Source organism: Salvelinus sp. IW2-2015, unplaced genomic scaffold, assembly GCF_002910315.2.
Source record: "Salvelinus sp. IW2-2015 unplaced genomic scaffold, ASM291031v2 Un_scaffold5485, whole genome shotgun sequence".
Taxonomy (NCBI): Eukaryota; Metazoa; Chordata; class Actinopteri; order Salmoniformes; family Salmonidae; genus Salvelinus; species Salvelinus sp. IW2-2015.
The window spans coordinates 57777-68536 of record NW_019946750.1 but is presented as its reverse complement, the minus strand read 5'-3'; the positions used below and the strand labels follow the sequence as shown (position 1 = coordinate 68536).

The 10760-nt window shown below is 47.6% G+C and overlaps 1 protein-coding gene across 1 annotated transcript in view; it reads left to right on the top strand.

Annotated features, from left to right (window-relative positions):
• Nucleotides 1–2033: 2033 nt before the first annotated feature.
• LOC139026692 (micronuclear linker histone polyprotein-like) overlaps nt 2034–10760 on the top strand; it is a 12201-nt gene continuing 3474 nt past the window's right edge. The window contains exons 1-3 of the mRNA XM_070442006.1: nt 2034–2639; nt 2754–3633; nt 3722–4239. Coding sequence (XP_070298107.1) covers nt 2034–2639; nt 2754–3633; nt 3722–4239 — 2004 coding nt within the window. The remainder of the gene's footprint in view (nt 2640–2753; nt 3634–3721; nt 4240–10760) is intronic.

Here is a 10760-nt window from a genome sequence, read left to right as displayed (position 1 = left end):
TTTCAGCAGATATAGAAATGTCTACGCTGTGCGTGTGCGTGCGCGTGTGCGCGTGCGTGTGTGTGCGTGCGCGTGCGTGTGCATAGTGTGCGTGTGTGTGCGTGTGTGCGTGTGTGTGCGTGTGTGTGCGTGCGTGCGTGCGTGTGTGTGCGTGTGCGTGTGCTTAGTGTGCCCAGCATGCACCAGATTCAGGAAGAGATGAAAGTGGTGTCCTGACCTTCACTTTTCCTCCAGTCCAGTCCAGGACCCAAGGCCACACCCAGAACAAGTCTGTGGGAAGAAAGGCAGCGTTGCCTTAGCCTGGTCCCAGACCTGTTTGTGCTGTCTTGTCATCATGTCAAGTAACAATGACCATAGATATTGGTCCAGACTGTACAAACAGATCTGGGACCAGGCTAGTGTTGACTAACTGTGTGAGCAGACTACCAGTTCAATGTATGACTTCCCTGTTTCACTTCTTCTACTTCCATGGTTCCCATTATTATTTATTTTCTTTTCTTTACCTAGTTGGAGGGTAGAGCCGAGCTTCAGGCAGGGATAGCCGGGTACTTTATCATCCTCTGCTTCAATAGCATGTCTCCAGTGTCTGTTCCTCTATTCCTGACTCACTGGACAACATTGATCAACTGCCAGGAAGATGGASGGAGGCATGCAAATGGTTTAGTATCCCCATTGATTTCCTATGGAAGATTAAAACATTCAGGTCTCACAGTTCAATGAGCCCTCTCCATAGACTCCTAGGGTCTGCATCCCAAATGACTCCCTATTCCCTATGTAGCACACTTCTTCTGACCAGGGCCCTATTGGGGAATAGGGTGCCATTTGAACACATTTATTCAAAGCCTCCAATCCATCACGTTAAAAGAGACTAGGACAGACGACTGGCCACAGGGCCTTCTGGGTAGACTAGAGTAGTAAAAAAATACCGTTAAAAGTACACAGAATGTGAAGAAAACAAAGCAATGTCTCTGTATTTTCTCTTCTTCTCCCAGAGCCTTAAACTCCTCTGCGGGTGATTTGCAGAGTTGGTCCATCAGATATGACTGAGTAACACAAAGTACGGTACCATAGAGGATAGCACAACATGTCTGTGAGTGACTGATGTGTTCCCAGGGCATACTGTAAGACGGTATAATGTGGCCACACTGCACATTCCCGAGCCGTACCCACTGAGAGAGGATATACATCTGTATGGGACGTTGACACCCGTCCCAAAYGSCCTCMTATTCCCTATATAGTGCACTACTTTTAACTAGAGCCCTATGGGTCCTGGTCTAAAGTAGTGCACTAGATAGKGAATAGTGTACCATTKGAGAACACTTCCCTGGGGTCAACTGTGAACCTTCACTTTCCAACCTGAATAAACACAGAGTGAAATTGTTTCCTCTCTCGTTGGAGTGTGAATCTGTCAACGGACATCTCTAGCTGTGTTTTGATATCCTGAAGAGGTTGTGTGTGTGTGTTGTGTTGTGTGTGTGTGTGTGTGTGTGTGTGTGTGGTGTGTGTGGTGTGTGTGTGTGTGTGTGTGTTGTGTGTGTGTTGGTGAGAGGAGAGAGAGTCCTCTACAGAAATAAAAATGTCTGTCTCTGAGACAGCATCATAACTGTATATTAGTTACTAGTTTGGGACCAACAGTCACAAGAGGTTTGTCATTTCTACTGAGATAATAATTAAATATATACTTGGTGTATTGTCTTTAATGCACACAAGCTTCTTCTGTGCTCTTGATGATAACACCAAATCAAACGATTGGAGCTACCTCATCGGTTGCAGTGGAACGTAGTTTTAGGGATAGAAATGGGATATATAGAATGGGCCTCCCCATTAAAGTCAATTGCCACGGGTTAGAGGCGTTCAGCCTTTAAAAAAAAAATAGATTCTAGTTCTATGGTTTAAAGGGGACTAATCTATGGCACCAACAGGATTTCTGTGGAGTCAGGGGTTTAGTTTGTCCTCTCCAGAAGTCTTAGTAAGATACACGTATGACGTTGGATCTACACCCTCAATCGGAACGCCAGGGAAAAACATAGAGAATGGCCAGCTCAACCCAGGCCTCAAGCCTAGGAGAAACAGTCAGCTCTAGCCAGGTCAGAACAGTGGCCAGCCCAAAACACCGCTCAACGCCACGCGCAGAACAGCCAGCCTCACCAGGAGTACAAACCAGCCTCAACCCAGGAGAACAGTCAGCCTCAACCGAGGAAACAGTCAGCTCAACCCAGGAGAACAGTCAGCCTCACACTCAGGAGAACAGTCAGCCTCAACCCAGGAGAACAGTCAGCCTCAACCCAGGAGAACAGCCAGCCTCAACCCAGGAGTACAACCAGCCTCAACCCAGGAGAACAGTCACCTCAACCCAGGAAAACATCACCTCAACCAGGAGAACAGTCAGCCTCAACTCAGGAGAACAAGTCAGCCTCAACCAGGAGAACAGTCAGCCTCAACTCAGGAGAAAGTCAGCCTCACTCAGGAGAAACAGTCAAGCCTCAACTCAGGAAGAACAGTTCAGCCTCAACCAGGAGAACAGAGAATCAGCCAGCCTAACCAGGAGAACAGCCAGCTCCACCCAGGAGAACAGTCAGCCTCAACTCAGGAAGAACAGTCAGCCTCACCAGGAGAACGCAGCCTCAATCAGGAGAACAGTCAAAGCCTCAACCGGAGAACAGCCAGCCTAACCAGGAGAACAGTCAGCCTCAACTCAGGAGAAACAGAGAACAGCCAGCCTCAACTCCAGGAGAACGCCAGCCTCAACCCAGGAGAAAGTCAGCCTCAACTCAGAGAACAGAGAACAGCCAGCCCTCAACTCAGGAGAACAGCCAGCCTCAACTCAGGAGAAACAGAGAACAGCCAGCCTCAACTCAGGAGAACAGAGAACAGCCAGCCTCACTCAGAGACAAGCCCAGCCTCAATCAGAACACCTCATAGGAGAACAGCCAGCCTCAATCAGGAGAACAGAGAACAAGCCAGCCTCAAATCAGGGAGAACAGAGAACAGCCAGCCTCAACTCAGGAGAACGAGAACAGCCAGCCTCATCAGAGAACAGAGAACAGCAGCCTCAACTCAGGAGAACAGAAAACAGCCAGCCCCAACCCAGGAGAACAGCCAGCCTCAACCAGGAGACACAGCCAGCCTCAACCCAGGAGTACCACCAGCCTCAACCTGGAGAACAGTCAGCCTCAACCCAGGAAACAGTCAGCCTCAACCCAGGAGAACAGTCAGCCTCAACTCAGCGAGAACAGTCAGCCTCAACCCAGGAGAACAGTCAGCCTCAACTCAGGAGAAACAGTCAGCCTCAACTCAGGAGAACAGTCAGCCTCAACTCAGGAGAACAGTCAGCCTCAACTCAGGAGAACAGTCAGCCTCAACCCAGGAGAACAGTCCAGCCTCAACCAGGAGAACAGTCAGCCTCAACCCAGGAGAAACAGAAAAAGCCTCAACCCAGGAGAAACAGTCAGCCAAACGCCAGGAGACCAGAGAACAGCCAGCCTCAACCCAGGAGAACAGCCAGCCTCAACCAGGAGAAAGTCAGCCTCAACCCAGGGAACAGCAGCCTCAACCAGGAGAACAGTCCCAGCCTCAACCGAGGGAACAGTCAGCCTCAACCCAGGAGAACAGCCCAGCACAACCAGGAGAACAGTCAGCCTCAACTCAGGAGTACAGAGAACAGCCAGCCTCAACCCAGAGAACAGCAGCCTCAACCCAGGAGAACAGTCAGCCTCAACAGGAAGAACAGAGAACAGCCAGCTCAACTCAGGAGACAGCCAGCTCAACCCAGGAGACAGTCAGCCTCAACCAGGAGAACAGAACAGCCAGCCTAACCAGGAGAACAGCAGCCTCAACCAGGGAACAGAGAACAGCAGCCTCAACCCAGGAGAAAAGGCCAGCCACTCAGGAGAACAGAGAACAGTCAGCCTCAACTCAGGAGAACAGCCAGCCCAACTCAAAACAGAGACAGCCAGCCTCAACCAGGAGAACAGAGAACAAACAGCCTCAACTCAGGAGAACAGAGAACAGCCAGCCTCAACTCAGGAGAACAGCCAGCCTCAACCAGGAGAAGAGAACAGCCAGCCTCAACCAGGAGAACAGAGACAGCCATCCTCAACTCAGGAGAACAGCCAGCCTCAACTCAGGTGGAGAACAGCCAGCCTCAACTCAGGAGAACAGAGAACAGTTGCCCTCAACTCAGGAGAACAGAGAACAGCCATCCTCAACTCAGGAGAACAGCCGGTCTCTAGGTTGAAGGTAAGAGAGGAAGAAGGAAGTGTTCACTCAGAAAAGGACATGTGTATTCTGGGAAGTGGAATGTGCATCTGTCTTCAACATGGTGATACCATGGCAACACAACATCCACCTCTCTAGTATAGACTGCCCATCCATGTCTCCCTTGGCAACAGTTTGGTGGATCACATCTTTGAAGGGTGAAAATCCCCAGTGGTTCCCTTACCTGAACCCAAATCTGTTCCTCCCCTGAACCCAGAGAGTCGTCTGCCTTCCCTGACCAGAAGTTCTGTCTGCCTTCCTGCTTTACCTGTTACCTGAACCAGAGAGTCTGTCTGCCTTCCCTGTTACCCTGTTACCTGAACCCAGAGAGTCTGTCTTGCCTTCCCCTGAACCCAGAGAGTTCTGTCATGCCTTCCCCTCTTTACCCTGTTACCTGAACCCAGAGAGTCTGTCTGCCTTCCCTGTTACCCTGAACCCAGAGAGTCTGTCTGCCTTCCCCTGTTACCTGAACCCAGAGAGTCTGTCTGCCCTTCCCCTGTTACCTTTGAACCCAGAGAGTCTGTCTTGCCTTCCCTTGTTACCCTGTTACCTGAACCCAGAGAGTTGCTTCTGTCCTTCCCCTGTACCAACCAGAGAGTCTGTCTGCCTTCCCCTGTTACCTGAAACCAGAGAGTCTGTCTGCCTTCCCTGTTACCATGTTACTGAACCAGAGAGTCTGTCTGCCTTCCCCTGTTACCTGAACCAGAGAGTCTGTCTGCTTCCCCATGTTACCTAACCAGAGAGTCTGTCTGCCTTCCCGTTACCCTGTTACTAACAGAGAGTCTGTCCTGCCTTCCCTGAACCCAGAGAGTCTGTCTGCCTTCCTGCTGAACCCAGAGAGTCTGTCTGCCTTCCTCGTTACCCTGTTACCTGAACCCCAGAGAGTCTGTCTGCTTCCCCTGTTACCATGAACCCAGAGAGTCTGTCTGCCTTTCCACCTCGTTACCCCTGTTCCTGAACACCCGAGAAGTCTGATCTCCTTCTCCTGTTACCCTGAACCAGAGAGTGCGTGTCTGCTTCCGCCTGTTACCCTGTTACCGTGAACCCAGAGAGAGTCTGTCTGCCTTTCCCTGTTACCTGAGCCCAGAGAGCTTCTGTCTGCGTCCCCTGTTACTACTGAACCCAGAGAGTCTGTCTGCCCCTTCACCTTTACCTGTACCTGTTCATGAACCTAGAGATTCTGTCTGCCTGGTTTTTTACATTTTTATTTAACCTTTTATTTAACTAGGCAAGTCAGTTAAGAACAAATTCTTATTTTCAATGACGGCCTAGGAACAGTGGGTTAACTGCCTTGTTCAGGGGCAGAATGACAGATTTGTACCTTGTCAGCTCGGGGATTCAATCTAGCAACCCTTCGTTTACTAGTCCAACGCTCTAACCACTAGGCTCTACCTGCCGCCCTAGTTCTGGCCCTAGTGGCACTGTATAGTGCACTACTTTTGACCAGGGCCCATAGGTCTCTATATGAGCCTCTACATAGGGCTCTACCTAGGGCTCTAAATAGGACTCTAAATAGGACTCTACATAGGGCTCTACATAGGACTCTACATAGGGCTCTACATAGGGCTCTACATAGGGCTCTACATAGGACTCTCATAGGACGCTACATAGGACTCTACATAGAGCTCTACATAGGACTCTACATAGGACTATACATAGGGCTTTCATATGGCTCTACATATGGCTGTACATAGGGCTCTACATAGGACTACATAGAGCTCTACATAAGGCTTTCATAGGACTCTACATATGGCTCTACATAGGGCTCTACGTAGGACTCTACATAGGACTCTACATAGTACTCTACATAGGGCTCTGGTCAAAATAAATATACTATGTTTGGAATCGGCTTCCTTGGGATGCAGCCTCAGAGTTGGTCTGTTCTCATGTGATTTATAACCAGAGATCTCCTTAAATCGACCTGCTTCCATGGTCCCTGCTCCAACTCCTGCTGCGTTTCCCAAAGCTGAAACATCTCAGTCCAAATATTACCATTGGCAGAAGGGAGGGCTGAAAGGGAAGAAAACAACAGAACTTAGATTTTTTTATACAGAAATTTAATAAATAAATAAATAACAGTTATGTCGACGTAAATGCTTTGTAGGAGATCGTTCTGATTACAATGTTGTGAGAGGYATTATTATAAAACCAACATCTGAACTCTGTCAGAATATACAGTCTATTTCCTCTGTGTTTTCACAGGTCAGTCGTTACGTTGTTAGATAGTGTTTTATCCTGAACCTTAACACAACACTGCTAGAAACTCAAATGAATTTCAGATCAGTCTGGAAGGAGACGGTTTGTAAACATTGTATTTGTATCCTTTCAGGGCTATTTAAAATGTAAATGTAACTGAAATTAACACGACAAGCAACCGTAACTTTGTTACATGTTACAGAATAGTCTCCCGGTTATATTTGAACATTATAATGCCTGTGTGGATAGATAGACGCTGCATAGTCGTCTGATGGCGGCTCTGGAGGCAATGGCCACTAGGTGGAGGTATTGAACATTCATTACATTTAATCATTTAGCAGACGCCTGCTCTTATCAAGCGACTTACAAATTTGTGCATTTCACCTTATGACATCGTTGAACAGCCACTTTACAATTAGTGCATCTAAATCTTTTAAGGGGGGGGGGGGGGTGAGAGAGGATTTACTTATCTATCCTAGGTATTCATGACAATGAATGAGGCTGTTTCACACGTGAGGAAAAAGGATTATCTTTACCCAAATCCTTTGTTGAGACTTATTTGCTTTTTTTTTTTAATAATATAATATATATAAATGATTGTACACACACAAGCCACACGCACTCTCAGATTATGAAGTCGCCTAGAGATACAGAGCAAACCTAGAAAAAGGATTCGAGAATACAGTGAAAAAACACTTCCTCACCTGTTCCAAGTTTTCTGTCTGGTATAAAGTTCTTTGCTCTTCTTGGTCGCCTTTCTGAGTGTGAATGTGTCAGAATGTGTTAGACTCTCTAATGAAGGCAATGAACGGGGTGAGGGGCTGGCTGATCAACACACACACACATCAACATACAACACAGTACAACACGCGACACACACACACACACACACACACAACACACACACACACTACACACACACACACACATCACACACACAACCACACAATACGCTCAATCTAAGAAGGAAGTTATAGAAGGGGAGGTGGCTGTATTCATGTACTGCTTGTCACACCTTCCTCTGCTCTTGCTTTCTTGCCTCTTTTCTTCTCCTCTCTCTCTTCTTCTCTCTCTCTCTCTCTCTGCTCTTTTCTCTCTCTTCTCTGCCTCGTCTTTTCTTTCTCCTTTCTCTCTGCTCTCTGCTTCTTTCTTTCTGCTCTTCTCTCTCTCGTCTCTCTCTGCTCTGCTCTCTTCTTTCTCTCTTCTCTCTGCTCTCTCTCTCTCTCTCTCTCTCTCTCTCTCTCTCTCTCTCTCTCTCTCGTCTCCGTCTCTCTCTCTCTCTCTCTCTCTCTCTCAGTCTCTCTTCTGCTCGTCTCTCTGTCTTCTCTCTCTCTGTCTTGATCTCCTTGGCTCTGCCTCTTCCTGTCTTGCTCTCTCTCTCCTCTCTCTCTCTCTCTTTCTTCTCTCTTCTGCTCTCTCTCTCTCTTCCTCTCTCTCTCTCTTTGTGCTCTCTCTCTCTCTGCTCTCTCTCTCTCTCTCTCTGCTTCTTCTAGCTCTCTCTTGCTGCTCTCTCTGCTCTTCTTCATTTCTTTTCCCCCCCCCCCCTAGCCGCCCCCTCGTTGCTCTCTCTCTCTCTCCGCTCTGCTCTCTCTCTCTCTCTCTCTCTTTGCTCTGCTCTGCTCTCTCTCTCTCTGCTCTCTCTCCACCCTGGGAGCCAGGAAAAATCCCAGCCTGTGATGCTACTGCCATCACTGCAACATTAGTGACTGTCTCAGGTTGTCAAAAAACCTTGCAGTCAGTCACACACACACACACACACACACACACACACACACACTCCCGGGGGGAGGGTGGGGTCAGGCCTACCACCATCTCACAAAAACACCACGACAATCTATCTCACTACTGCATAACAGAGGAAGAGTCTAAGCAACCAGGTTATGGTTTTCTCATGAAGCAGAGCACCTCGTGTTTAACATAATGAAACAGAGGGTTCGGCTTTATGGTCCGTCTTAATTGCATCCATCCGTCTTCAAAGGGCTGTGATTAAAGGTTCCTCATAGGTTCTTTGTTTCACACAGGATACACTTCCTGTTAAAAAACATCGAGCCGGCGGGGGAGGGTTGTAAAATATGTCTATTTCCATCATTTGTTTTTTTAATGGTTATTATTTCTCTACGTACACAAAGCAATTCTGCGTAATAGGAAATGAGAATATGTTGAGCATTTGCAAATATGAGAGTAAGGAGACTCTAATGTAACATAAATGTAACATATGGATCAAAAATAAGATTTGAGTCGTTTAGCAGACGCCTGGACCCGGCGACTCACACGGAGGAATATTAAACAAATATCATTTAAAAATAATCGGTTCAAGGACATCTGGTATATTAAAGGCAAATATTTGTACCATGGTTGTCTTCTAAACAATGTTTTATTTACACAAAAATATTGACATTGTTCCATTCACTATAACGGGAGCCTGTTTCCTGTTTCCTGTTTCCTGTAGTACTGCATTTGATTTGATTTGCGGTCGGTCTTTGATTTGATTTGCGGTCGGCCTTTAACCTCCRTGGCTTCAATGAGAGGGGGCAGTCGTTCTCTCCTGATCAACTTTCTCCTATCTTCTCCTTTCCTCTCTTCTCCTCTCTTCTCTTCTCTCATTTCTCCTCTCTTCTGCTTTTCTCCTCTCTTCCTTTTCTCCCTCTTCTTTTCTCCTCTCCTCTCCTGCTTGCTCTCTTCTCTCTCTCTCTCTCTTCTGCCTCTCCTCTTCCTGCTCCTCCTCCTCTCCTCTCATATCTCTCCTCCCCTATCTCTTCTCTCTCCTCTACCATCTCTTCTCTCTCCCTGCTACCATATCTCCTCCCTCTCCTCTCCCCCTGTCTCTCTCCTGTCTCTGTCCTCTCTCTCCTCTCCCCCTCTCTCATATATCTCTCCTCTTTCTCCTCTCCCCACGGCGAGGGCTTTCTGTCCTTATGGCGTGTTAGAGAATAAATCTCCCTCAACATTATGGCCAGCAGGCAGCTGAGTGTGCCGCCTCATGAAATGTGTCAGCTGGACTCCCTTGAGTTGTTCTCGTCTCCACAGATTGGCAGAGCAGGACTGGAGTCATGTACCATAATGTATGGTGGTTCTCACACGGACCTGCTCCCTCCACCCACCCTTTATCATCTGAGACGGAACATGGGAATGAAGACATTTAGCTCAGAGGCTGCTATTTTCAAATCAGAGGTAGCACTGAATACTCACCTCTCTCTCTCTTCTCCAGTTACCCAATGACGTGACTCGCACAGAGCACTGTCTGAGGGACCGGCCAAGGTTTCACAGTGGATTACTGACCTTTTAGTTCTGGGAGGCTTTCAGTAGAGATCTTCCATAGAGATCAGGGTGCTCTGATTGTATTTCTACAGTTCCTTCCGTCACCTTTAAGAATCCTTGGGAATGATCTAGAATCCTGGGAGTATTCCATCCAGCCTTGGGCTATTGCCGTGTTTCAGGAACCTGACATTCTAAGCCGACTCAACTTTCAATCCAGCTGATTTCAGACGGACGGAGAATGTTTGTCCTTCACTGGTGACCTCAGGGCGCGAGGATGTCATGTTTATTTGTGCTTGCCGGGAACAGGATTGGAGGAGAGGACTCTTCTCGTCCTCTCCTCTCTTTCTCTCTCTACAGTTATTCACTTTAGTCAGTCTGGAGGGTTCTATTCTCATAGAGATATAATGTGTGTCTCATTCAATCTCTATGGTTTCTACGTCTATGTGTTCCTGTCCTCCATCACTTCTAGCATCTGAAAGTGATTGCTTAGAATCCTGAAGTGATTCTGGAGAAGAATTCCTGAAGTGATCTAGATCCTGATGGAGGTTCGATCCTGAGAATCTTTGAGAAGTGTTCTAGAGGATCCTGAGAGTGATCTAGGATCTGCTGAGGAGTGATCTAGAATCTCTGAGAGTGATCTAGAATCCTGAGAGGTGGATCTAGGAATCTGATAGAGTGTTATAGAATCCTGAGGTGTTCTAGCATCCTGGGTTTGTTTCCATATTCCAGAACCATAATTGGTGTCCTGACTTCCCCTGATTCCCTTCTCCTACCCCAGTTTGAAACTTCAGATGTACAGAGTGTTAAATAAACAGGCAGATTGTGACTCTTCCTACTCTTCCGGGCATACGTGATGCACGTCTCATTGTGCTGCCAGGGCCAGGATGGGAGGAGAGGACTCTACTTGCTGGTGGGACCAAGCTAGTCTCTCTCGACGAGACAGGTTTGCCTCCTTTAATGGTTCGCGGCTTTATAGCTCGTCTGTAAGAAGTTCTGTTATCAGCGACTTCTTTATGCTTGCTGAACGAGCTTCTTTGTAATACAGAAGC